This window comes from Lepidochelys olivacea, assembly GCF_965140295.1.
Source record: "Lepidochelys olivacea isolate rLepOli2 genome assembly, chromosome: 4".
Lineage (NCBI taxonomy): Eukaryota > Metazoa > Chordata > Testudines > Cheloniidae > Lepidochelys > Lepidochelys olivacea.
Window position 1 is genome coordinate 148,816,447 of NC_140414.1, and position 27,216 is coordinate 148,843,662.

Below are 27,216 nucleotides of genomic sequence, written 5' to 3' on the forward strand. Positions count from 1 at the left end.
CCTCCTCGAGTGCCTGAGCTCATTTATTGGCGGGGGAGGGCCTCTGGGGCGAAGGTGGGGGAGCCTGCAGGAGAAGGTTGACAGGCTTTGGGGGTAGGTTGGGAAGTGGAGGGGTCTTTCCTCTCGCTGCAGTGGAACTCCTTGCCAGGGGATGCTGTGAAGGCCACAAGTATAACAGGGCTCAAAAAAGAACTAGATAAGTTACTGGAGGCTAGGTCCATTGCTGGCTGTTAGCCAAGACTCTCAGCAACGCATGAGAAAAGACGGTTACTCACCTTCTTGTAACTGTTGTTCTTCAAGAGGTGGTGTTCACGTCCATTCCAATCAGGTGTGTGCACGCCACGAACACAGTCAGGAACTTTTCCCCTCAGCAGCTTCTGTCAGGTCAGCTATAGAGCCCCCTGGAGTGGCGCCTTCTTGGCGCTCGATATATGACCCACCAACCCGACCCCACTTTGGTTCCTTTTTGCCGGCTACTCTGACAGAGGGGAAGGAGGGTGGGTTTGGAATGGACGTGAACAACGCATCTTGAAGAACAACAGTTACGAGAAGGCGAGTAACCGTCTTTTCTTCTTCAAGTGATTGTTCACGTCGCTTCCAATCAGGTGACTCCCAAGCTCTCCCATGGGGGTGGGTTTGGAGTTAAGGAATCGCTGATCGGAGCACTGCTCTACCTGAGAGCTGCGTCATCTTTAGCATGCTGGGTGCTGGCATAGTGGGGGGGAAAAGTATGCACCGAGGACCGGGTCGCCGATCTGCAGATCTCTTGGATGGGCACCTGGGCCAGGAAATCTGTGGACGAGGCTTGAGCTAGTGTCGAGTGGGCCGTTATAGCCGGGGCTAGAACCTTGGCAAGGTCATAGCAGGCACAGATGCAGTCTGTAATCCAGGAAGAACTGTGTTGTGAGACCGGAAGCCCTTTCATCTGATCCACCACCGCCACAAACAGCTGGTTCGACTTCCTGAAAGGCTTTGTGCGCTCAATGTAGAATGCTAGCGCTCTCTGCACGTCGGGTGAGTGAAACCTCTGCTCCTGTGCATTAGCATGTGGCTTGGGATAGAAAACGTAGAAAAATGTCCTGGCTGCTGTGGAATTGGGATACCACCTTGGGCAGGAAGGCTGGGTGCGGCCTCAGCTGTACCTCGTCCTTGTGGAAGGCTGTGTAAGGGGGGGTCGGAGGTTAACGCTTTTAACTCCAACACTCTCATGGCCAATGTGAAGGCAACCAGAGAGATACAGAAGGGAATATGGAGCCAGTGGCTCGAATGGGGCTCCCATAAGCCTAGCTACGACCAGGTTGAGGTTCCAAGCTGGTACCGGTGGGCGAGACTGAGGGTATAGCCGTTCCATGCTCTTAAGGAAACAGCCTACCATAGGGTTGACGAATACGGAGCGCCCCAACTCTCCCAGGTGGAACACTGGGATGGCCATGAGGTGTACCCTGATGGATGATCCGGCCAGGCCTTGTTGCTTCAGATGCAGTAGATAGTCTAGGATGAATGGCATAGTTGCCTGAAGTGGGGATACGCTACTGTGATCGCACCAGCCTGAGAGCCTTTTCAATTTGGCCAGGTAAGTGGCCCTAGTGGAAGGTTTCTTGCTACCAACCAGCACCTCCCTCACCGATTCCGTGCATTGGAGCTCCATTGGGTTTAACCATGAAGCTTCCAAGCCATGAGATGGAGAGACTGGAGGTCTGCATGAAGGAGGCGACCGAGATCCGCGTGAAGGAGGCGACCGAGGGCCTGTGTAATCAGAACGGGGAGGAGTGGCAGCACGATCGGGGTGTCCATTGACAGCATAGTATATCAACGTTGGTGTGGCCACGCAGGAGCCAGCAGAATTACCTCCGCCTTATCCCTGCAGATCTTGAGGAGAACCTTGTTGAGGAGTGGTATCGGAGAGAAGACATACAGTAGATGGTTCCCCCAGTGCATCATGAACGCATCCGAGATTGATCCTGGGTTGTGTGTTTGGAAGGCGTGAAACATTGGACACTTCCTGTTGCTCCTGATGGCAAATAGGTCTACCCAGGAAAACCCCCACCTTTGGAAGATGTCGTGTACGGCGTCCAGCCGGATGGACCACTCATGACTGTGGAACAACTGGCTGAGGTGGTCTGCAAGCTTGTTGCGTGCTCCTGGGAGACGGGACGCCTCTAGGTGGATGGAGCGAGCTACACAAAACTCCCACAGCTGGAGAGCCTGCTGACAGAGAGGGGAGGAGTGGACTCCGCCCTGCTTGTGTATGTAAAACATGGCGGTGGTGTTGTCAGTCAACACCGCCACGCAGTGACCTCGCAATATCATATGGAAGGTCTGGCAGTTCAGTCTCCTCACTCTGAGCTCCCTTTATATTGATTTGGAGCAGGATCTCGGACTGCGACCACATGCCCTGGGTCTGTAAGTGTCCTAGGTGGGCCCTCCCAACCCAGGTCTGCCGCGTCTATTACTAAGGTCAAGGATTGTTGAGGGGTGGTGAATGGGACTCCTTCGCAGACCATGTGAGGGTCCAACCACCAGCCTAGGGTATCTAAGACTCGCATCTGTATCGTTACTACCGAGTCTAAACTGTCTCAACCCGGCTGATAAGCTGAAGCGAGCTACGCCTGGACTGGCCTGACACTCAGCCTGGTGTGCCTGGCCACATAGGTGCATGCTGCCATGTGTCCCAGGAGGCTGAGGCCTGTCCTCGTGGTTGTGGTGGGGTATCGTCTGAGCACCTGAATGACGTGTGACAGTGTTTGGAATCTGGGCTCTGGCAGGATAGCTCTTGCCTGAACCGAGTCCAGCGCTGCCCCGATGAATTCTATTTGTTGGGTGGGTGACAACATTGACTTGTCCACATTGAGGAGGAGACCTAGTCTCTGGAAGGTGTCTCTGACTAACCGACCTGGGACTCCACCTGCTCCCTAGAGCGCCCCCGCAGCAGCCAGTTGTCAAGGTAGAGATACACCTGCCTCTTGCGGAGAAAGGCCGCGACCACGGACATGCACTTGGTGAACACCCCAGGGGCTGTTGATAACCCGAATGGGAGCACCGTGAACTGATGATGTATGCAGTTGACAACAAACCTCAGGAAGTGTGGTGAGGAGGCCAGATGGCTATGTGGAGGTACGTGTCTTTCATGTCGAGGGCAGCGTACCAGTCCCCCAGATCCAGGGAAGGGATAATTGTGCTCAGGGAGACCAGTGGAACTTTAACTTCACCATGAACTCGTTGAGTCCTCGCAGGTCTAAGGTGGGTCTGAGACCCCCCCTTGGCTTTGGGGATTAGGAAGTATCAGGAATAGAATCCCTTGCCCCTAAGCTCCTGAGGAACCTCCTCCTCTTCCGCTCCCGGGGCGAGGCGTGCCTGCACCTCCTGGATAAGGAGTTACTCATGAGAGGGATCCCTGAAAAGGGAGGTGGGAGGGAGGGGAGGAGCAGAATTGGAGAGAATATCCCACTTCTACTGTGTGAAGAACCCAGGGGTCTGATTTTATATGGGACCACACACAGTAGAAGTGGGATAGATGGTTCAGAAAGCGGGGGGAAAGATCCAGGATAGTGCCTGGTATGCCGTCTTCGGGCGACCCTTTAAAACCCTTCCTTGGAGCCCGACAATGGCTTGGTCAGGCCCTGCCCTTAGCCTGAGGGAGGGTTGGAAGGTCTACATCTATTATTCCTGCCCCTATGGCGCTATGTATCCTGCCTTGGGCGAGGCTTCTGCTGCTGTTGGGGTTGAGGCTTGAAGGGTTTTCTCTGGGTAGCAGGAGTGTGCATCCCCAGAGATTTCATAGTTGCCCTTGAGTCCTTTAGGCTGTGGAGCCTCGAGTCGGTCTGGTCCGAAAACAGCCCTGCACCCTCAAAGGGAAGATCCTGCAGGGTCTACTGAACTTCTGGGGGAAGCCCGGACACTTGGAGCAAAGCGGTTCTCCTCATGACTACCCCTGAGGAGGTACATGCCGCAGAGTCAGCCAAGTCGAGGGAGGCCTGCAGGGATGCCCTGGCTACTGCCTTCCCCTCCTGACCAGAGCCGAGAACTCAGCCTTTGACTTGGTGGGGAGCAACTCCTTGTATTTGGGCATAGTTCCACAAGTTAGAGTTTTACCTGCTGAGGATAGCTTGTTGGTTAGCTATCATCAGCTGTAGGCCCCCCTGTCATGGAGTCCCCGGGTGATGCCCTGGAACTGCTCCCTACGAAGCCAGTCAGGACTCTGGGGCAGTCTCCTTTCTGTGAGCAGCCTGTCTGCAAGACACACAGCTCACACAGCTCCCACCTTCCTGGGCCTGACCTCAGAGCATTCGGCATCCTCTGCCCCTCCATGCGCTTCCCACAGCGAGTCCGCCCAGGCGGGATCCTAGGGAAGCCAGAGGGTCCTGGACCCCAACTTCGCAGTCAGACGGGACTCTCAGCCAGCCAGTAACACAGAAGGTTTATTAGATGAGAGGAACATGGTCTAAAACAGAGCTTGTAGGTGCAGAGAACAGGACACCTCAGCTGGGTCCATTTTGGGGGGGCAGTGAGCCAGACAACCCCGTCTCCACTTCACTCCATGTCCCCAGCCAGCCCCAAAACTGACTCCCCCTCCAGCCCCTCCTCCTCTGGGCTTTGTCCCTTTCCTGGGCCAGGAGGTCACCGGATTCCTTTGTTCTCCAACCCTTTAGCTCTCACCTTGCAGGGGGGAAGGGCCCAGGCCATCAGTTGCCAGGAAACAGGGTGTCAGCCATTCTCTGTGTCCAGACCCCTGCACACACCTGCCCTCTAGAGCTCTGCAAGGATCATACACCCTTATCCCACCCCCCTAGATACTTAAGAACTGCCTAGGGGAAACTGAGGCACCCCCACACTATTCAGAGGAAACATTAAGAAAGTCCTGCTTTGTCACACCCCCCCGCAGCATACTTTTCTGCCAAAGAGATCCATACGTTTGGCTTCTTTAGCCTTAGGAGCCAGTGCCTGCTGGCCCAGTGCTCCTTCTCATTTACGGCCGAGACCACCAGGGAGCAAGGGTGTGGGTGGGAGAATAAGAACTCATATCCCTTGGAGGGAACAAAGTATTTTTCTCTCCACACTCCTGGCAGTGGGCAGAATGCAGGCTGGAGTCTGCCACACAGTATTATAATTGTTGTAAACAGTTTTAGTGACCAGCAACATCACTCCAGAATGTCTACCACTGAGTCCTCTGACTTGAGGACTTCCTCCACCTGTAGGCCCATGTTAGGGGTTAGGTTAGGGTTAGATGCCGGAGAACGGCTCCTGTGTTCCAGTGCCGTGTCTTGGTGCTGGCCAAGAGAGGGTGACAGCGATTGGTGCCGACCCCTCGGCACCGGCACCGGAGACACAGATTCTCGCACTCCCTGGGCTAGGCAATCCTGTACCAAGGCCAGGGCCGGGGGGTGTTGCAGTGATGTAGACCGGGAATGGTGCTGGTCCGGTGACAAAGAGCATCATCATCGCAGGCTTGCCTCTAGATGGGCCTGAGCCGGCTGCAAGCGGCGCTGGAGGCTTCTCTCTGACGGCTGGGGCTGAGCTGTGGTACTCTCTAAGTTCCTTCGCAGCCTCAAAGGTGTCGGGTGGAGGAGGGCTCCAACTCCTCCACCAGGTACTGCCCCGCCAGACAGTCACTGCAGGCTGGGCTCAGCGGCACGAGCTCTTGCTGCTTGGAAGTAGAGTCCTTCCTCTGAGGCAGCAAAATCTCCCCGGCTGGTCTCGCTCTCTGAGGAGAGCACCCTCTGCTCGCCTTCTGATGGTGATTGTGGGGCACAGCTCTGTGCTGCCGTGCCAGGGATCTCCGGTACCAAGGGTCTCTAGCCCAGAGTCCTTCCTCGGTACCGATTCGCAGAGCGACGCTGGGGTGCTCCGCACTGAGCTCGGGCCTGGGCCTTGGCAGTCGGGTGCCGCTGGACGGAGTGCCACTTCCTTTAACAGCTGCTTCACGTTCCTTCCTCGTCCTGGGCTTGAAAGCCTTGCAGACCTTGCAGCGCTCAGACTATGCGCCTCCCCGAGGCCAGTGCTTCTCAAGCTACCCGATGTGGGGGACCGGCAGTTTCTTTTTCCAGTGTGTGCGCAGACCAGCAGCCGCTGGCTCGCGGCCTGGCACCGGTCCGCGGACCACCACTTTGAGTATTACTGCCTTAGACACCTCTGGGCATAGGCTTCTTGCCTACACTGCCAGATTTAAATCCCTGGGCTTGAGGCATGCCCTGAAGCCCAAGGCGGGGTGAGGGGAGAATGACCCACTCACCAAGTCTGTCCTAACTACAGATAAACTAACTACAAAACAAAGCTGGGTCGGACTCCGTAATAGCCAAGGGGACACTTGCAAGCAAGCGAAACGCAGTTCCAGCACCTCCACGGACAGTCAGAAAGAACTGAAGGGGGGTCAGGGCGGCAGGGTCATGCACTGAGCGCCATGAGGGCGCCGCTCCAGGGGCTCCCTCGCCTACCCGATGGGAGCTGCTGAGGAAAGAAGTTTCCAACGACCATGCCCGCACACCCCTGCTTGGAATGGACGTGGACACTCACTCAGAGAAGAACTTAAGAGCGGCCAGGCTGGGTCAGACCAAGGGTCCATCCAGCCCAGTGTCCTGTCCACCGCCAGGGCCAGGGGCCCCAGAGGGAATGAAGAGAACAGGGCCTCACCAAGTGACCCATCCCATCGCCCATTCCCAGGGTCTGGTAAGCAGGGGCTAGGGACCCCATCCCTGCTAATCCAGGCTAATAGCCACTGATGGACCTGTCCTCCAGGAAGGTATCTAGACTCTGGGGGCCAGAGGCTGGGCCTGGGTTGACGGGGGTGGCTCACTGGGTAACTGCCCTGCTCTGTTCACTGGGCGGAGCCGCAGGACTGGTCTCCTGTGCGGGGGGGCTCCGGGCTGTGGACTCAGGGGGGGCTTCTTGCAATCCTGCGCTGTGGCCCTTCCCTGCTCTCCCCCGCACGCACTGGCCTGCAGCAGGGCCCTCCAGCTTCCCACGGCGGGCCCCACCCTTTGTGGGGAGTGAAGGGGTTAACCCCCGTGACTGACAGGCCTTTGAGCCAATCGCTGCTCCCGGCCGGGCCCAGCACGCCTTGTCCTGTCTCCGGCAGCCTCGCCCGTGTGCACGGCCCGGTCCAGCCGGGGGGCGCCCTGGCTCTGCCCGGCTCCCGGGACCTGCGGGAGGCGGGGCTGCCCGGGCCGGACAGGGCGCGGTGTGAGTCCGGTCCCGCGCTACGTGTGAACGGGGGGCGCCCCTGGGGGCTCGGGGGCCGCAGACGCTGCAGCTGCTTGGCCGGCTGCAGCCTGGTCCGGGCCCGGGGGCTCAGGAGAAGCCCCGCGGCGCCCCCTCGTGAGCCGGGCCCGAGCCGGCTGCAGCGCCCGCCTCCCCCAGTCCGCGCCCGGCCGGGCCCCCCGCGCCGCGCCCCCACGGGCGGAACCGCGGCTCGGCTCTGGCCTGCGGGGGAAGCTGCCGGCGCTCAGCGGCTCGGACCCCGGCCCGGCTGGCTCTGCTCTGGGCTAGAGGGAGCCTCGCTGCCCGGCCCCTGAGCCCGGCCCGGCCCCACGCATCCGCCCAGCCCAGCCCCGGGGCACAGGGCGAGCAACGGGCTGCAGCCCGGCCTGCTGCAGGCTCCTGCCCTGGGCCTGTGGCCACAGCCTGGGCTCAGGGAGGCAGACGTTTCCAATCCCCTTTGCAAGGGGCCAGCCCTGCATGGAGAATCAGGCCCAGGCCCCAGCTTGGCCCATCCCCAGGAAGCCTGGCCCAGAGCCTCATGGCCCTAGCTCCTGCTCCCCCTACCCCTGCAAGGGCAGGTTCAGTGCAGCTGTTTTCATGCCCACGCAGAAGCTGCAGCCTATGGCCCCACCCCTGGCTGGGCTGCCTCCCCCAGTAGTGCCGAGAGGCATGGAGGAGATGCCGCTGGAGGCTTTGGTATGAGCACATCCAGTTACCCAGGCCCCATCCGCCCACTGCGCCAGCCCAGCCATCACCGAAACCCGTCCGTGGCCCAGCTCCGTGCAGGAACTTCAGTCAGTCGCACTGCAGCCGCTGCTGGGGAGGACCCACCATTCGGAGAAAGGAGCACAGCACCTTCCAGCAGTTTGGGCAGCTGCAAGTACGGTAATCTGACTGCTACCGTACCGCCGTGGCCCACTGGGAGCTGCGGGAACATGCCGCGTGACACCAGGGCAAAGCTTTGAGAACAGGCCCGTCACTCTAGCAGAGGAAAGTCTAACATGATCCAAGGGCTAGAAGTTGAAGACAAACTCAGACTGGAAATAAGGTGTAAATTTACCAAGTGTAATTGACTAGAAGAACAAGTCACCCCAGACCATGGTGCATTCTCCATCACCAGCACTTTTCACAGCAAGACGGGATGGTCTAGAAGAGCTGCTCCAGGAGTTAGGGTGAGGCAGGTCTGTGGCCCCTGGTACAGTCAGACTAACTGAGCAGAGTAGGCCCTCGTAGCCACAGAATCTATTAATGTTTCCTTGTACGCCTCCATCTGTCTTGTGCAGCATGGCTGCTGGGCCACGGTGCCAGCAAGAGAGAGCTCTCCCCGCAGCAGGGCAAAACGCGGGCAGAGAACCAGGACAGCGCTATCCACGGTGGCACTGCACGCGCTGTAACTTACATCGCTCAGTAGGGGGCTCTACCGCACCCGCAGAACACTGACACTAGCTGTAGTGTAGACGAGCCCCTAGCCTGCTAGCTCTTTGGGGAAGAGACCATAACAGTGCTGTCTTTGTCCACCACCGAGCAGGAGGACCTGGCCCCGGCTAATGGCTGGGTACAGTGCCTTCAGCAGTAGGGTCAGGGCCCTCCCCTGGCTCAGCCCTGGGTCAGAGACACGCTAGTGGGCTCCCCTGAGAGGTCTCCCCTCCTAGCAGCGACCTACTTCTTGAGTGCTCATGAGCACGAATGGAGGGGGTTGAGCCTAAGGGCATTAGTGCAGGAAGCCTAGAGGGCACAGCAAAACCTGCCCCTTGCCCGAGCCAGCCTGCTTCCACAGCAGGAGCTAAGCCACCCCCAGGAGCCCGTCCCACCCAGCCCTGAGCTCTCCAAACACAGAGAGGCTCTCAGCCACCTGGGGCTGCACTTCAGGGTCCCACGACCTCCGGCCCTGCACTTAATCCACCCTGACCCCATTCTCCCATGGCCCTGGCTCTCCAGGCCGCACTCGAGCCCTACCTGGAGCAGCGCAGTTAAGCCGAGCTGATTTCCCCGTGCAGCGCAGCCCACACTCTCCCCTGGGACCCCCAGAGAAGCAGCCCCAGGCACATTACAAAAGGTTTTATTAAAGGTTAAAACAGTCCAATACTGCGAGGTGTAAAAAGGCCAGGCTGCGGGCAAGGGCAGTGCTGGGCCAGCTCACAGTGGTTAGAAACGTGGATACAAACAGCCCTTTCGTCGGAGTGAGGTGACGGCTCAGCAGGGGAACGGTGTGCTCCGTGAGGCCTGGCAGGAGCCGGGATCCATAGAAAAGTGTAAAAACCATTGTGCAGATGGCACGCGCAGCCCCGGGGAGGGGGAGCCCTGCCAGCACGGGGCAGTTCCCTTAATGCACCATAGTGTAGAAAAAGGGGAGGGGCCATAGCCCAGGCTCAGGGCACCTCCCGGAGGACGACAGGGACCCAGCCCCTCCCAGGAGACAGGGTGAGTTGGGGAAGAGGCTTGTAGTGTCAAAGGCACAGAGAGGAGCCGGTCAGGGGCTCTGGGCTGCCCTGGCCCCAGAGCAGGCAAAGCACAAAGGGGGAAGGGCGGAGCTTCTACAACTACCAAAAACACACACACATCTCCTGCCCAAACCCAGCTCCCACATGCACCCCCAGAGCTCAGACCCTCAACTGCAGCTCTGGCCCCAGCTGCATCCCACAAGTACACACCTCTGCCCCCCCATCACTACTCTGGGGGTCTCCTAGGGGCAGGGAGAAATCCTCCCCCCACGCTTCCCCACCCTCCCCCCGCCACCCACAGCTCCCCACCACTCAGCTCACCGAGCCAACCCCCCCTGCACAGCTCTGCTGCCCGAGGCCTCGGGGGAGCCTGGACCAGGGAGAGGAGATGCAGGCCAGATCCTGCAGGGGTCAGAGTGCTGCTCTGAGGTCTCTCGGGGGGCCCCGGCAGCACCCCCACCATCAGGGAAGGAGGGCAAAGCCAGCCTCCCCCACACAGCTGGGTGCTCCTCCCCAGAGCACAGTGGAGTCGGGAAGGCAGCCCCCACTCCTGCTAGATCACACGCAGCCCCCAGCTGCACTGGGTTTGGGCCCCTGCAGGGCCATGGGACGAAGGCACCGCCAAGCTGCAGCAGAGCCACAGATGTAAACTAAGGGCAGCAGTGGCCAGGAGCCCCGCCGGTGCAGTCAGGCAGGGACAGCTGCAGCGCCCACGGAAGCGGGAACGAGGGGCCCTGGCTGGCATGGGCACCCAGCTCCCAGCCCTACCCAGCTCCCCCACCCGAATGGCCCTGGGGCCAAGCTCCCCCGTGGGCAGGGCTCAGGAGACATGGGGCGAGGGGCGCCAGAAGCACCACGTGCTGCGGGTACGCTGCTTCCGCAGCAGCTGCTCCTCCAGGTCCCGCTCCTTCTTCGAGCGCAGGTACAGATCCTCCTCCTTCAGGTACCAGACGGGCGGCCAGCGGTGTCTCTCAAAGTGCGCCTTGTTCTCTGCGGGGCAGGAGGGCGTCAGCCCCGACCCCCCGGCTGGCAGGGGGCTAGGACCCCCCATCACACTGCAGAGCAGCCAGCATCACCGCAACCCCCAGCGACCAGGGCAACTGCGCCAGGCTTCAGTCCCCCCCCCAGCAACGGGCCCAGTGCTGCCTCCCGCCCAGGGAGCTGCTCTGCAACCACTGAGCTCCCTCCCTGGGCCAGGGAAGGCTGCCAGGGCCGGCCGGAGGGAAAACAGCACCCTGGCGCCCCCAGGACAATGGGTCAGCAGCCCCAGGGGAGGCCCAGGGACAGGAAAGGAGCCTGGTGACTGCAGAGCCCCAGAAACGGGGAGGGACCCAGAGGAGTACAGAGCGAGCCGCACTGGTAATAGGCTGCAGGTGGGGGGCAGTGACACAGGGGCTCCAGAAGGGCAGATCTCCCCCCACCCCAAAACTGAGCACCCGCAATATTCATGTTCCTCTCCTCAGTGCCAGGGAAGGTGGGTTGTTCGGCAGGAGGAGGGCGGGGGTTAAAATGCAAAGACCCCAGCACGCTGGAAGTAGCTAGAGTGGGTGGTGACAGTGGAAGGTTCGCTCCTGAAATATCCCCAACTCTCTACACTGACACCTCCCTTTGGGATGAGCAAGAAAGTGGGGAACTGGGGGGGTCAGAATGTGGCATGGGGAGCAGGATCTTGAAGACTGGACCACCCTGAGATCTGGGGGGGCTGCTGGGAGCTGGGGCTCAGGCTGGTACCCAGAGGCACAGAGAGGGGCCCTCTGGGAGTTGGGGGTCAGCACCCCACCAGACTTACTGCACGGGAAAGATGAGTTTTAGCTTCCTTTCCCTCCCAACCCAGAAGAGGTTAGCACCTTCCAGCTCCTATTGGCCAGCTGAGATGCCATGCTAGTCTTCCGCTGGGTGGCATGATAGAAGATTAGGGTTGGAAGAGACCTCAGGAGGTCATCTTGTCCAACCCCCTGCTCAAAGCAGGACCAACCCCCACTAAATCATCCCAGCCAGGGCTGTGTCAAGATGGGCCTTAAAAACCTCTAAGGAAGGAAATTCCACCACCTCCCTAGGTAACCCATTCCAGGGCTTCACCGCCCTCTGTGTGAAAAAGTTTTTCCTAATATCCAACCTAGACCTCCCCCACTGCAACTTGAGACCATTACTCCTCGTTCTGTCATCTGCCACCACTGAGAACAGCCGAGCTCCATCCTCTCTGGAACCCCCCTGCAGGCAGTTGAAAGCAGCTATCAAATCCCCCCTCACTCTTCTCTTCCACAGACTAAATAACCCCAGTTCCCTCATCACTTTCATTCAGGCCGCCCAGGGGAGAAACAGCCAGGCTGGGGTGGGGGTGGGAAGAACAGCCCCTCCCCCCTCAGAGTGCCATGCCAGTCTGGGAAGCCAGGAGGCCTCGCGCAGAAGCAGGGATGCAGGCACTCCTGCCACGCCAGCCGGCACCCCGCAGGCAGCGAGGGGAGCCTGAGCCCCTGGCCTCTTCCCCACCGCGCCCCCCGGCCCGTACCTGGCGCCATGTACTTCATCTCCCTGGGGAAGCGGCGGCAGACGCTGTTGTAGTTGGTGCAGATGTAATGCAGGCACCAGGCGGCCAGCTGCTGGGCATTGTGGAACTGCAAGAGAGCAGCAGGCTGAGAGCAGGGAAGGGGCTGGGGCCCCGGCCCCACCCACATCCCACGGGCTCCAGGCACTGGGCTGGGTGCCCTGTGACCCACAAAGGGTCTTGGCAGCCAGGCCCTCGCCCCATCAGGCCGCAGCTCTGGGCACCAAGCCAAGGGCCAGGCGGGTAACATGCTGGAGGCCCCAGGACAGAGGCCAGGTGGCTCCACGTCCCAGCAGGCAGTGCAGCCGAGCAGTGGGAGCCTGGCTGGGGAGGGCAGGCCCTGGGCAGCAGTCCCAGCAGACCTGGACTGAGCACGGCATGCTCCAGATGCCCCAAAACTGCTAGAAGCATCTGGCCCTGGCCAGCATAGGAGACGGGCTACTGGCCAGCTGGGACATCGCTCTGACCCAGGACAGCCGCTCACATTCTCAGTGCCACCACCCTAATCTGAGCGGGCGGAGAAGCCACAGCTCAGACACCCCGAGCCCTGTCCCACCCCACCCTCCCTCTACCTGAGTCATCTCCAGGTAGATGATCACCTGCTGGTCGATCTCCACCTGCTGCACGTAGGCTCGGAGCAGCTCGTCCACAGCATACTGCTCTGGGAGGGCAGAGACGAGGGGCAGTGAGCCTCCCGGGGGCTCCTGGCTCCGTGCTGGGGCTGCAGGGTCCCAGGCCGAGCCCTGCATGCATGGGGGGGCCCCCTCATGCACTCCCATAATATCAGCTGTTCTGGTGCTTCTGGGAACAGCATGACCCTGCCCTCCCTGACCCACCTGCACAGGCAGAGCAGGGTGTTCTTCGTTCCATGTCCCCTGCCCAAGGCCGGACAAAGCCATATGCGGTTCTGTCTCAGCACCGGGCGGGAACAAGGCGCCCACGAGAACCGTCCGGTTTGCAGCTGGCCCAATGGCCTTGCTGTGCGGGGCGGGGGGGAAGCAGGGGGCAGGCTGGCCATGGGCAGCTGCCCCACAGCTCAGGCTGTGCTTGGCGGACAGAACCCAGGCTCTGTGCCTGCCCCATGTGGGCTGCACGAAGGGTCGAGCTCTGCTCCAGGGGCCCTTACAGAACAGCCTGCGTGTCAGTGACGCTCCAGGGACACATCGACCCGCCGCGGCCGTCAGCCTCGTTATCTTATCGGCGGCTCTCAGAGGAGGCCGGCAGCCCAGCAGCTGGGAGGGGTCATCTGGGGCCGCGCCTCACCGGTGAGTGCCTGCAGCCGCGGCAGACACAGGCGGTTGGCTAAGACCAGCAGTCCCATGGCATCCAGGTCAGGCGTGGGGGTGAAGTGCCCAGTGTAGAGGAACTCCAGGACGGCACGCAGGCAGGCAGACTTGGTGCCAGGCAGGGAGACCTGGGGGTGACAAGGGGAACCTAAGGGACTCACCCCCAACAACCCCTCCTCCCCCCAGAGCACTCTCTCTCCTTCAGGAACAGGCGTCCCCCTGCATTCCCACAGCCCCCAGCTAGCCCAGCCCTGCTGATGCTTGCGGCTATTCCCCCATTCGCAGGCCTGTCTGCTGGGAACAAGTCGGTTGTAATCCCCCAAACCCAATGGTAAAACCAGCAGAGCCAGCAAATAATGTAGCAGGAAATCACAGCTTATGGGGCAGCCAAATGCTAGAGGGGCCTCGGCCAGGAGGGGGGATGACCCCCAAGAGGGGCTAGGAGCAGGCTGGATCTGGAGGGAGCAGTGAGAGGAGGTGGTGGCTGTGTGCAGGGGTCTGGCCCTGGCCCCAGCCCTGGCACCCGCGCCTGGCCACATGATCCCCCCGCCCCCCCGTGACCTTTTTATTTTTGAGATTCGCAATTTATCTCCGACGACACGCTGCAGCCATGCTGCCCCATTGGCAGGGGAAAGGAACCTTCAGGTCACGTGCCCCCTCCCCCCCAGCCCAGCCAGCTGCTATTCACGCTGAGGGACAGCTGCTCAAGGGCTCTGCCCCTCGGAGGCGGGGGGGGCACCCCTGGGCCAGGCAGGAGGAGGGAGCAGGCAGCAGCAGCTTCACCACCAGGCTGAGTTGGGAGCAGCCCTGCTCCAGAGCTCTGCCTCTCAGCTCTTCCCATCAGTCCCAACCCCCTCACCTGCTGGGGGAGAAAAAAACCTCTTCCCTACCCTGCTCCCCCCTTGGATCTTGAGGAACCCCTCCCCCACCCCTGCCCTTTGCTCCCAGGATCCTCCACTCCCAGGGATCCCTCATCTGCCCCTTACCCTCCCTCCACACTGCCCCTCATTCCCCTCCCTGCCCCGACCCCACCCAGTGCAGCCCCCCGCTCACCTCCGTGGCGTAGCTCTCCCGGAAGTTGCCGCAGAACATGGCCACCATCCAATCACAGCCCGCGATGAGCAGCGGCTTGTGGGCCGGCACCGACCCGTCATCCACCAGGAACACAACGTCTGCGAGGGCAGAGCATGCAGTGAGTTCTTATGGCCTGGCCCCAGCCCTGCCCCTTCGTGCTTGGCAAATGATCCCTGGGACAGAGGGCACAGCCCTTGCCACGTGACTACAGCCACTCTGGGGAACGGCACGCCAGGGCTGAGCAGCGCCACACAACCAGGCAGTCCGGCCCGGGAAGGAGAGCGCCACACCCACCAGAAACGGCAGAGGGCAGCAGAACGGAACCACCCAGCTGGGGACCCACCAGGGTTCACCCCAGAGGATCTGGCAGGGTACCCCAGGGTATTGACGTGCACGTGCAGGGGAAGGGCCCAGTTTTAAATTGCATCCAGGAGCACTGCACTGGGGCCAGCAGAACTGAGGGGAGAGCACCCCCTAGGGCCCCCAAGCAGCACTGGGGACAGCGCCCCCTATTGAACCCCAACCTCACTTCCTACAGCACCTGGATGCTAGAAGAGGCCCCTGCTGAGGCCCCGCCCCTACCCGCAAAGACGCCCCTGCTGAGGCACTCCTTGATGCGGTTGGCACGGCGCACATGGAAGGCTTTGGTGATCTCTTGGTTCATGAAACTCTCCTTGTTCAGCACATTGGCCACCATCATGCGCAGGTCGAAGACCTCCAGCAGCTCGGCGATGCTGGCCACCTGCATGAGATCTGCGCGGCCCTGGTCCAGGTGGCCTGTGTACAGGTACTCCAGCACTGCCTGGAAGGGCCCCGGCTGGACCAGGCAGTCCATGTACACCACCGTCATCTGCTTCTCCCGCTGGGTCACGGGGTCCTGAACCGACTCCAGCTGCATGCTGACAAAGCCCCGGCCCCAGCCTGACAGCTCCTGGCCCCTGGCCCCTGGCGGCTGCTGGCCCTCGCCCTGCACCAGCCGCAGGGGATCGTCACTCTGCGAAGTCCTGAGCGGGGCCTGGGCACCATCATCTAGGAGGCCCTTCTCCATGTCCAGGCTCTTAGTCCTGGCAGCTGGCTCCTTGGCCGCCCGCCACTCCACACCACAGGGCTCCCCGGCCTGGGTCGCCAACCCCTCCAGGGTGAAGAGGTCATAGAACTTGGAGCAAGACGTGGCCAGGTAGACACGATGGGCAAAGACACTGTGCCCGCCCTGCAGCTGGAAGACCACATCAGCGCAGAGAGAGGTGCAGAAGAGGGTGGCGGGGCCCTGGCCACCACTTGTGGGGGGGGCCGGGATGTGGATGACAGGCGGAGGTGGCTTGGGGGGCAGGAAGGGTGCCTGCAGCAAGGGCCTCTGCATCTTCTTCAGGTGGGATTTCCAGAACTGCAGGTGGCGGCGGGAGATGAGGGCGGCGCGGATGGCGTTGTCAAAGACATCCTTGATGCCGAACTGTGCCACCACGCTGGTCTCGTAGTACGGCACCCCCAGCTCCTTGGCCACCTCGTGGCCCCGCTCGGGCGGCAGGATGTCCGTGGGTCTGATGGGCCTGGCAAGGGAGAGGAGCCAGCAGGTCAGCAGAGAGCCCCTGGCTAGAGGGCAGACAGCCCAGTGCCAGGGCTGGAGAGAGCCAAACTGCCCATCTACACTGGGCACATACCAAGGAGCAGGCAGAAAGTGCTGGCGAAAGCCCCAAGTGAGACGGGGGATGCCAATGATCTACAGGGCAAGGCATGGGTCTCAGACACCCTGCTCCCACTCAGAGCCTACAGGTAGGCAGTGACCTCCTCCACACCCACAGCCCCAGGGGAGAATGGCAAATGTTGTGTCCGTACCAGCCCCAGGGCTGGACACAAGGGGCCAGCAGCCTCAGCCCCAGAGCTGGCTGCCGGCAGCCTCAGCCCCAGAGCTGGCTGCTTCTAGCATTCAGTCCTCGGGGCCCGAGACAGTGGGGGCACCCTTACTTTGCCAGAGGGCGCCGGGCCCGGTTGACTGCCTCCAGGTCGGCATAGCGCAGGTCCAGCTGGCACCCTACCAGCACAATGGGCGTCCGTGGGCAGAAGTGCTTGATCTCCGAATACCACATGGTCTTCACATGGCGCAGGGAGTTGGGGTTCGCCAGGGAGAAGCAGAGAACCACCACATCTGACCTGCAGGCAGGAGGGGGAGAGACGAGGGGCAGCACCAGACCTGCTATTTCCACCCACGGAGACTGCTGCCCTTGGGCACAGAGCAGCACAGCAAACCCCAAGCTCAGACTGACCCCCCTCCCCCACCTACATGGGGCCTACATCACCCTCTGCACTGCACCCAGGCAATCTAGCAGCCAGGTTCCCCCAGCAGAGCTGCCCAAGCGCTAACAGAGCCCTAGAGCTCGGGGGGACCCCCTATGCCCATCTGCCCCCAGAGAGGAGCCCAGCCAAGGAGGGCAGATCCTTGGGGATAGACTGAAGGGCCTGATCCTGCCCCATCTTCCCCATCAGACTTCTGGAGCCCCCAGTGCTATGACAGGAGCACTTCACGAGGCTGCACTGCTGGACCCCGATCTCCTGGTGCCTGGACACATCTGCCAAAAAGCCTTGGGACAGGGGGCATCCGGCTCCTGTAACCTGTCCCCGCATGGCCCCGAATCTCTAGGCACACCGGTTACTGCAGCAGCCCAGTGTGGGGTGCTCAGAAGGCAGCTATTTCAGGAGCGCTGCTCCCTCACCACTAGCAGCCCATGCAAAAGCCAACAGAGCCCGTGCAAACCCTGAACCGGAGCCCAGCCCTCCCCTCAGACCCCCCCAAGCCAGGGGGACAGCTGCTGGGAATGGGGGGAGGATCAGAGAACCCTGTGCAAGCCTGGAGAGTGTACGCTGGCAGAGCTGGGGCAAGGCCCCCACGGGCCACAGAGCCTGAACTAGTCTGGGGAGGAGAGCAGCCCAGTTACACAGCTCAGCATGGGAAGGTGCCTGAGGGAGGGGTGGCGAACAGCCCCCCCTCAATGCTGCTTCTGGCCAGGCTCCAGCAGCCACCTGTTCAGCATGTGAATGGAGAGGCCCAGCCAACCTGGCCTCTTCCCAAGGGGGCGCGAAGTCCCCGAACCAGCCCAGGGCACATGGCCCAGGCTCAGGAGGCCTGCAGCACATGGTGCCTGCCCCCGGCTGTGCATGGAGAGGGATGCTCAGCACAGGGGCCAGGCCCTGCTGGCAGACACTCTCGGAGCAGAGTGCCACAGGGCAGGACAGGGGAAGGCACACGGGCAGCAGTTCCACAACACAGGTACCACTAGCATCACCTTCCGAGCGAGGGGATGGGGCCTGGGGCCATCCCCAGACTGCCCCCCCAGCCCATGCGAGAGGCTAGGCGGAGCCAGGCCAGGCCAGCATGGGGGAAGGAGGAAAACCCAGCTGTGGCAGGTAGGGGGCTTATGAGGGCACTCACCCCTCTGAAGTGCAAGGGCACTGTGTGGCTGGGGGTGCCGTCTCGTGCAGAGGTCGTAAGGTGCCCAGTACTCAGTGTTCATGTCTCTGGGGGTTGAACTCCCCTGAGACATAGGGAAGAGCTGGCACCAGCTCACCCAGGATCACAGAGAGTCAAAACTCAGACGAGAACCCAGGAGTCTGGGGTCCCAGCCCCTCTTCTCTGCTCACTGCTAGCGCCTCTCTTCAGTTTAGCCATTTACTCCCCTGAACTTCCCCTGCTGCTTCAGCTAGCTGGGAGAGTCTCCTTCCTGTGCAGCTGTTAGTCAGCCGCCATGCTCCACGCCAGAGGTGGCTGCATTTCAGTGCTAGGCAACGCTTCCTGTGAAGTGCTTGGAAGGGAATGGGAGGGGTCTGTTCCTGCGGGACAACCACCTTTCATGCCCACGAGCAGACACCACATACAGGAACCTTGCCATGCTGCCCAGCCAGCAGCAGCCCTGTCTCCGAAGTGTCACTGGGATTCAGCTGGGAGTGCCCACGTGAAGCAGAGTGCCCTGGATGTGGCCCTTGCCCAAGCACTGGTCAAGAGACAGGCTCCCACCTGGGCAGGGGCAGACAGGACATCTGGAACGCACTGCGGGACGCCTGTGGGAGCCCTGCTGCCCCAGGGCCCTTGTCATGAGGCAGGGAGCAGCCGGAGCCACTCCTGAGCCCTGTTTGTTTTTAGTGGTGCCTCCCTGAGATGTGATTGGGAGGCACACTTGGACCGAGGCCCACATCACAGACCAAGTGGCTCCTGCCTGCCCGCCACCACAGGAACCTGGCCAAGGCAGGAGCGGTGCCCGGCAGGGAGGGGCAGACACCACCCCCGCCCCATGCCACAGCGAGGGTCCAAGGGAGCGAGCAGGCTGCAGAGTTGCACCCAGCCTGGCCAGGCCCGTGCCGAGCCTCCGCAGGGCGAAGACAGCTCAGGGCTGAGCAGCGCATACAGGAAACCCCTGCAGTAAGCACGGCCCCTCCGGAGACAGGGCCTGCGCCACGGTCGGGCCCAGCCCCGGCCCCTCACCACCAGAGGGGGCTGCATGGCCCGTCGGTACCTGGCAGGGAGGCAGACCTGGCCAGGGAGCCGCCTCATCCCCTGTGCATTTCAAACTAGCCAGGACAGCTCTAGAGAGCCTCCCTTGGGACCTGTCAGGCCCTGGGGTGGGAAGAGGTGGGCCATGCCCAGGCTCCTCCGCTCTGCCTTGGGATTCAGGCTCAAGGGCCCAGCCACTTGGGGCTGAACACAAGACCTCCCCCGGCCAAGGGGACTAGAATGGGACTGCTGATCCCTTGGGGCAGGGAGGGTCTGTTGTGTTTGTACAGCGCCTAACACAACGGCCCCGACTCAGACTCCTGGGCACAAGTAAGGAGGCGAGGTTCAGCCTGGCCGGGGAGCTGACAGCCTGGCTGGCCCCCCCCTTGCAGCAGCCAGGCCCCCCACTGTGCGCATTGGGCTCCACACACGTGCTTGTGCAGCCTGCAGGGACCCAGGGGAACACGAGCCAGGTATGTTCACCAAAGGGCCAAGGGGCCCTTCCAGCCAGATGTCCCCAGGAGATCCCTCCGCCCCAGCTGCCAGCTTTGCCACCCGCTGCTGTTACCCAACACTGCCTGTGCCCTAAGGGCAGCCGGGGGGGGGGGAAGGGGGGCTGAAACCAGACACTTCCCCCACCCCCTACTCAGGGGCCAGTCCCCTTCCCCGAGGGTTTCAGCTGTCTGAGCAACTTCCTTCTCCCGAGGGGAGGGGAGGGGAGCCCCCCCCCAGAGAAGGGGGAGGGGAGGAAAGAAGAATCACATGCCCAGCTCCAGGCAGAGTCAAGCAGCAGGTCAGTGTGTGCCCCCCCCCCACCTCCACCCCCCGCTCTCCCCAGAGCAGCTGGGGCATGGAAGCCTCAGGCACTGAGCTTGTTAGCAGTGGGGGAGTCACACCCCCTTCCAGCAACGGTCTCCCCACCGGGGAGCAGAGGGGTGGAGGCCTCCGGGCCCCTCTACCTTCCCGGACCAGGGGAGACACGAGAGGCCGAACAGAACTGGGGTGAGGCCGGGGGCCCAGGCAGCATGGCCGTGGGGTGTCTGTGCAGCACCACACACAGGGCCCCCAGGAGCCAGGCTGAGGGGACAGCCAGGAGCAGGGACCCCCAACAGCCGCCGGGCTCTCACCTGCCGTAGGCAAACCGCCTGTCCTTGTGGTGGTCCCCGAAGGTGTCCCAGAGCCGCAGAGAAACGCTGACCTCGTCCACCACATCCCGGGAGCGCTCCAGCACCTGCCCCGGGAAAGCACAGCAGGACAGCTCAGGTGGGGCCCCTCCCCGAGCCAGCTTCCCCTCTACCACAGGCCCCCCACATGGCACCTCAGCTCCCCCCTCTCCTCCACTCAGGCGCTCAAGCCTCAGGGGTTCCTGTGCTACCCACGGTGCCACCCAGGGGCTTCGGGGGTCTCAACCATGGCACGGGCCCACCCCTGCTCGGCTCTCACCTCCTGGCACACGCGGTACTGGTCGATGGCCCAGACGGTCGGCACGTGGGTGGCCAACAGCTGGTACTGGGTGAGGGTGGCATTGCAGGCCCTGGCACAGATGAGGCGTGTCTTGCCCACGGCATTATCCCCGACAACCACGCACTTAATGGTCTCAACATTGGGTCTCTCATAGTCCAGATCTATATCCATCAGGGCACAGCTGGGCGGGAACAGCAGGCAAGGGAGTTATTGCACAGGGAGGGGCATGGCTCCAGCTGCCCCCCAGCTGGGGAGCACACAAGCCGCCGGCCAAAACCCTGCTCCTAGCTCAGCGCCCCAGTAGGGAGCTACTCCCCACAGACTTGGCAGCTGCTGGGAAAGGAGCTTGCAGACCCAGAGCTCTCCAGGAGCTCGCTGGGACCCAGGTGCTCGGGGGCACCACCCTCATTGGGGGATGGGCCTGACTCCCCGGTATTAGGGGCTTTGTCTGAGGGAGGCAACTATCCCCCCGGCCTGAAAATAAGTGCCCCAATTTGTCACAATTGCTCTCTGGTCCCCGCCAGCAGCGGACCAGCCGGGGGGAGCAGGGGAAGAGGCTCTGGGGTCAGCCAGGGCTAGGAGAAGGGGAGGGGACCGCAGCTCTGGGGTGGCGAGGCTTGGAGGGGAGGGGGCTCCGGCGGGGGTGGGCACAGCCCAGGGAGGCCATGCCCGGAGCTCCCAGACCAGACTGGACCGTGGGGAGTGGGCTCCGGGGGGGGGGGCGAGTCGGTCTATAGCCCCGGGGGGAGGGGTCGGTCTATAGCCCCGGGGGGAGGGGAGCGGGCTCCGGGGGGGGGCGGGTCGGTCTATAGCCCCGGGGGGAGGGGAGGGGGCTCCGGGGGGGGGGGCGGGTCGGTCTATAGCCCCGGGGGGAGGGGAGGGGGCTCCGGGGGGGGGGGCGGGTCGGTCTATAGCCCCGGGGGGAGGGGAGGGGGCTCCGGGGGGGGGGGCGGGTCGGTCTATAGCCCCGGGGGGAGAGGAGCGGGCTCCGGGGGGGGGGCGGGTCGGTCTATAGCCCCGGGGGGAGAGGAGCGGGCTCCGGGGGGGGGGCGGGTCGGTCTATAGCCCCGGGGGGAGAGGAGCGGGCTCCGGGGGGGGGGCGGGTCGGTCTATAGCCCCGGGGGGAGAGGAGCGGGCTCCGGGGGGGGGGCGGGTCGGTCTATAGCCCCGGGGGGAGAGGAGCGGGCTCCGGGGGGGGGGCGGGTCGGTCTATAGCCCCGGGGGGAGGGGAGCGGGCTCCGGGGGGGGGGCGGGTCGGTCTATAGCCCCGGGGGGAGGGGAGCGGGCTCCGGGGGGGGGCGGGTCGGTCTATAGCCCCGGGGGGAGGGGAGGGGGCTCCGGGGGGGGCGGGTCGGTGTATAGCCCCGGGGGAGGGGAGCGGGCTCCGGGGGGGGGCGGGTCGGTCTATAGCCCCGGGGGGAGGGGAGCGGGCTCCGGGGGGGGGGGCGGGTCGGTCTATAGCCCCGGGGGGAGGGGAGGGGGCTCCGGGGGGGGGGGCGGGTCGGTCTATAGCCCCGGGGGGAGGGGTCGGTCTATAGCCCCGGGGGGAGGGGAGCGGGCTCCGGGGGGGGGCGGGTCGGTCTATAGCCCCGGGGGGAGGGGAGGGGGCTCCGGGGGGGGCGGGTCGGTCTATAGCCCCGGGGGGAGGGGAGGGGGCGGGTCGGTGTATAGCCCCGGGGGAGGGGGCTCCGGGAGGGGGGTCGGTCTATACCCTGGGTGGGGGGAGGGGCCCGGGGGTCCATGTCCGGAGCTCCCGGCGCAGCGGCCGGGCCAGCCCCCCAGGGGACCCCCCGCGCCCGGCCCCGCCCCTCACCTGCCTGGGGGTCCCGGGGCGGCTCAGGCCGCTCACGGCGCCGGCTCGGCCTCCGGGCGCGCCCGTCTGCAGCGCGGCGGCCGCCGCCGCCTCCGGCCCATCGCGCCCCGGCCGGGCCGCTCCCCTCCCGGCCCCACCCCCACCGCGCGGCCCCGCCCCCGGCCCGTTATCCCCCCGCGCGCCGCCAACCAGCGCCCGGCCCCGCCCCCAGGCCCGTTATCCCCCCGCGCGCCGCCAACGAGCGCCCAGGCCCCGCCCCCGCCGCGCGGCCCCGCCCCGTTATCCCCCCGCGCGCCGCCAACCAGCGCCCGGCCCCGCCCCCGCCGCGCGGCCCCGCCCCCGGCCCGTTATCCCCCCGCGCGCCGCCAACCAGCGCCCGGCCCCGCCCCCGCCGCGCGGCCCCGCCCCCGCCCCGTTATCCCCCCGCGCGCCGCCAACCAGCGCCCGGCCCCGCCCCCGCCGCGCGGCCCCGCCCCCGGCCCGTTATCCCCCCGCGCGCCGCCAACCAGCGCCCGGCCCCGCCCCCGCCGCGCGGCCCCGCCCCCGGCCCGTTATCCCCCCGCGCGCCGCCAACCAGCGCCCAGGCCCCGCCCCCGCCGCGCGGCCCCGCCCCGTTATCCCCCCGCGCGCCGCCAACCAGCGCCCAGGCCCCGCCCCCGCCGCGCGGCCCCGCCCCGTTATCCCCCCGCGCGCCGCCAACCAGCGCCCGGCCCCGCCCGGCCCCGCCCCCAGGCCCGTTATCCCCCCGCGCGCCGCCAACCAGCGCCCAGGCCCCGCCCCGCGCCAGAGTCCGCGAGCGGCCCCGCCCCCAGGCCCCGCCCCACCGTTTCACAAAGAAGACCCGCGGGGGGCCGGCCGCCCACGTGACACGGCAGCGCCTCGCCCCCGCCCGAAGGGGCCGCCCCGCCCCGCCCCGGGGGCCGGACCGCCTCTTAAAGGGGCAACGGCCCGGGCCTCTCCCCACCGCCCCCTCCAGCCCCGCTCCCGCCCCCGCCCGGGCTGCCCAGCGCTGCCAGGGTCCCCCCCTCGAGCCCCGCCCCCCAGCCCCTGCCCGTAGGACCAGCACCACCTGCCCCATGTGATCGCACCCCAGAGCCCGGCCCCCCCCCGCCCCAGAGCCCGGCCCCCCCTTCTGTCCCAGAGCCCCCCCAGAGCCTCCCCCCTCCTGTGCCAGTGCCCCCCCAGAGCCCGCCCCCCCTCCCGCCCCAGAGCCTCCCCCCCTCCTGTGCCAGTGCCCCCCCAGAGTCCCCCAGAGCCCGCCCCCCCTCCCGCCCCAGAGCCTCCCCCCCTCCTGTGCCAGTGCCCCCCCAGAGTCCCCCAGAGCCCGGCCCCCCCTCCCGTCCCAGTCCCAGAGCCCCCCCCAGAGCCTAGCCCCCCCTTCTGTCCCAGAGGCCCCCCCAGAGCCTATCCCCCCTCCTGTGCCAGTGCCCCCCCAGAGTCCCCCAGAGCCCGGCCCCCCCTCCCGCCCCAGAGCCTCCCCCCCTCCTGTGCCAGTGCCCCCCCAGAGTCCCTCAGAGCCCGCCCCCTCCTGCCCCAGTGCCCCTGTCCCAGAGGCCCCCCCAGAGCCTAGCCCCCCTCCTGTGCCAGTGCCCCCCCAGAGTCCCTCAGAGCCTGGCCCCCCCTTCTGTCCCAGAGCCCCCCTAGAGCCCAGCCCCCCCTCCTGTGCCAGTGCCCCCTCAGAGCCTCCCCCCTCCTGTGCCAGTGCCCCCTCAGAGCCCGCCCCCTCCCGCCCCAGTGCCCCCGTCCCAGAGCCTGGCCCCCCTCCCGCCCCAGTGCCCCCCCAGAGCCTAGCCCCCCCTTCTGTCCCAGAGCCTACCCCCTCCTGTGCCAGTGCCCCCCAGAGTCCCTCAGAGCCCGCCCCCTCCCGCCCCAGAGCCCCCATCCCAGAGCCCGGCCCCCCCTTCTGTCCCAGAGCCCGGCCTCCCGTCCCAGTGCCCCCCCAGAGTCATAGAATCATAGAATAACAGAGTTGGAAGGGACCTCTGGAGGCCATCTAGTCCAACCCCCTGCCCAGTGGTTCGGGACTATTTAGAAAAGCTGGACGTGCACAAGTCCATGGGGCCGGATGCGCTGCGTCCGAGAGTGCTGAAGGAGTTGGCGGCTGTGATTGCAGAGCCATTGCCATTATCTTTCAAAACTCGTGGCAATCGGGGGAAGGCCCGGATGACTGGAAGAAGGCTAATGTAGTGCCCATCTTTAAAAAAGGGAAGAAGGAGGTGTGACATAGTGGGACTGTTCTTAATGTTTCCTCTGAATAGTGTGGGGGTGCCTCAGTTTCCCCTAGGCAGTTCTTAAGTATCTAGGGGGTGGGGTAAGGGTGTATGATCATTGCAGAGCCCTAGAGGGCAGGTGTGTGCAGGAGTCTGGACACAGAGAATGGCCGACACCCTGTTTCCTGGCAACTGATGGCCTGGGCCCTTCCCCCCTGCAAGGTGAGAGCTAAAGGGTTGGAGAACAAAGGAATCCGGTGACCTCCTGGCCCGGGAAAGGGACAAAGCCCAGAGGAGGGGGGGCTGGAGGGAGTTTCAGTTTGGGGCTGGCTGGGACATGGAGTGAAGGGCAGACGTGGTTGTTTGGCTCACTGCCCCCCAAAATGGACCCAGCTGAGGGGTCCCGTTCTCTGCACCTGCAAGCTCTGTTTTAGACCATGTTCCTGTCGTCTAATAAACCTTCTGTTTTACTGGCTGGCTGAGAGTCACGTCTGACTGCGAAGTTGGGGGGCAGGACCCTCTGGCTTCCCCAGGAGCCCCACCTGAGCGGACTCGCTGAGGGAAGCGCAAGGAGGGGCAGAGGATGCTGAATGCTCCGAGGTCAGACCCAGGAAGGTGGAAGCTGTGTGAGCTGTGTGTCCTGAAGACAGGTTGCTTACAGAAAGGCGACTGCCCCAGAGTCCTGACTGGCTTCATGGGGAGCAGTTCCAGAGCATTGCCCGGGGACTCCGTGACAGGAGGATCCTGGGAACTACAGGCCAGTCAGCCTCACCTCAGTCCCTGGAAAAATCATGAAGCAGGTCCTCAAGGAATCAATTCTGAAGCACTTACATGAGAGGAAAGTGATCAGGAACAGTCAGCATGGATTCACCAAGGGCAAGTCATGCCTGACTAATCTAATTGCCTTCTATGACGAGATAACTGGCTCTGTGGATGAAGGGAAAGCAGTGGACGTGTTGTTCCTTGATGTTAGCAAAGCTTTTGACATGGTCTCCCACAGTATTGTTGCCAGTAAGTTAAAGAAGTATGGGCTGGATGGATGCACTACAAGGTGGGTAGAAAGTTGGCTAGATTGTCGGGCTCAACGGGTAGTGATCAATGGCTCCATGTCTAGTTGGCAGCCGGTATCAAGTGGAGTGACCCAGGGGTCGGTCCTGGGGCCGGTTTTGTTCAATATGTTCATTAATGATCTGGAGGATGGTGTGGATTGCACCCTCAGCAAGTTTGCGGATGACACTAAACTGAGAGGAGTGGTAGATACGCTGGAGGGTAGGGATAGGATACAGAGGGACCTAGACAAATTGGAGGATTGGGCCAAAAGAAATCTGATGAGGTTCAAAAAGGACAAGTGCAGAGTCCAGCACTTAGGACGGGAGAATCCCATGCACCGTTACAGACTAGGGACAGAATGGCTCGGCAGCAGTTCTGCAGAGAAGGACCTAGGGGTGACAGTGGACGAGAAGTTGGATATGAGTCAGCAGTGTGCCCTTTTTGCCAAGGCAGCCACGGGCATTTTGGGATGTATACGTAGGGGCATTACCAACAGATCGAGGGATGTGATCGTTCCCCTCTATTCGACATTGGTGAGGCCTCATCTGGAGTACTGTGTCCAGTTTTGGGCCCCACACTAGAAGAAGGATGTGGATAAATTGGAGAGAGTCCAGCGAAGGGCAACAAAAATGATGAGGGGACTGGAACACATGATTTATGAGGAGAGGCTGAGGGAACTGGGATTGTTTAATCTGTGGAAGAGAAGAATGAGGGGGGATTTGATAGCTGCTTTTAACTACCTGAAAGGTGGATCCAAAGAGGATGGATCTAGACTGTTCTCAGTGGTGACAGATGACAGAACAAGGAATAATGGTCTCAAGTTGCAGTGGGGGAGGTTTAGATTGGATATTAGAAAAAACATTTTCACTAGGAGGGTGGTGAAGCACTGGAATGCGTTACCTAGGGAGGTGGTGGAATCCCTTTCCTTAGAAGTTTTTAAGGTCAGGCTTGACAAAGCCCTGGCTGGGATGATTTAGTTGGGATTTAATCTCCCAGAGCACAGCCCCCCTCTCCCGTCCCAGTGCCCCCCAGAGCCCAGCCCCCCCAGAGTGGGGACACCGCTGGGACCTCCTTCTACCCACCCCCAGGGTCTAGGTCCACTGGGGCCCAGGCAGATTCACTGACCAGCGGGTGTGATTTAATCCCCCTGTGCCAGTTTGCCTGGGGATCTGGCCCCAAGAACAGGCGAATGGGAAGCCCCAAATGTATGCTCTAAATCCCATTGTGCTGAGCACAGCTGATCTGATTGACACCTTAGGGAGCCAGGTGAGTTAGTTAGGGTCAAGCCCTGGGGTTTCTCTGCAACATTCCTTTATTTTCCTGAGACTTACATAGGAAGGGAGTGTAGCCAAGTGGTTACAGTAGGGGAGTCAGGGCTCCTTGGTGTTTTTGTCAGCTGTGTGGGAGGAGTGAGGTGGAGTGGTTAGAGCAGGGGGCTGGGAGTCAGGACTCCTGGGCTCTATTCCTGGTGCCAGGGGGAGAAGAGGGCCTAATGGTTAGAGGAGAGGGCCTGGGAATCAGGACTCTGGTTCTGCTACTGACTCTGGGTGGAGGGGAGCTGAGTGTGACGAAGTGGGACTGTTCTTAATGTTTTCTCTGAATAGTGTGGGGGTGCCTCAGTTTCCCCTAGGCAGTTCTTAATTATCTAGGGGGTGGGAT

At 63.1% G+C, this 27,216-nt stretch overlaps 1 protein-coding gene across 4 annotated transcripts; it reads right to left on the reverse strand.

Moving 5' to 3' along the window:
• Positions 1 to 9,928: 9,928 nt before the first annotated feature.
• Positions 9,929 to 22,432, reverse strand: LOC311519312 (rho-related BTB domain-containing protein 2-like). Of its 4 annotated transcripts, none has more exons than XM_084625724.1 (10): positions 22,298 to 22,432; positions 20,464 to 20,665; positions 20,148 to 20,251; positions 16,503 to 16,688; positions 15,123 to 16,087; positions 14,520 to 14,638; positions 13,444 to 13,594; positions 12,780 to 12,841; positions 12,145 to 12,250; positions 9,929 to 10,625 (listed from the first exon to the last, which is right to left on the reverse strand). In XM_084625724.1, the coding sequence occupies exons 2-10, from the start codon at positions 20,653 to 20,655 to the stop codon at positions 10,456 to 10,458; spliced, it is 2,055 nt and encodes a 684-aa protein (XP_084481850.1). In that variant the 5' UTR covers positions 20,656 to 20,665; positions 22,298 to 22,432; the 3' UTR covers positions 9,929 to 10,455. The 4 variants fall into 4 exon arrangements, with proteins under 4 accessions (XP_084481850.1, XP_084481848.1, XP_084481849.1 ...); XM_084625722.1 differs by having other exon boundaries at positions 12,753 to 12,841; XM_084625723.1 differs by having other exon boundaries at positions 12,753 to 12,841; positions 22,302 to 22,423.
• Positions 22,433 to 27,216: the final 4,784 nt, after the last annotated feature.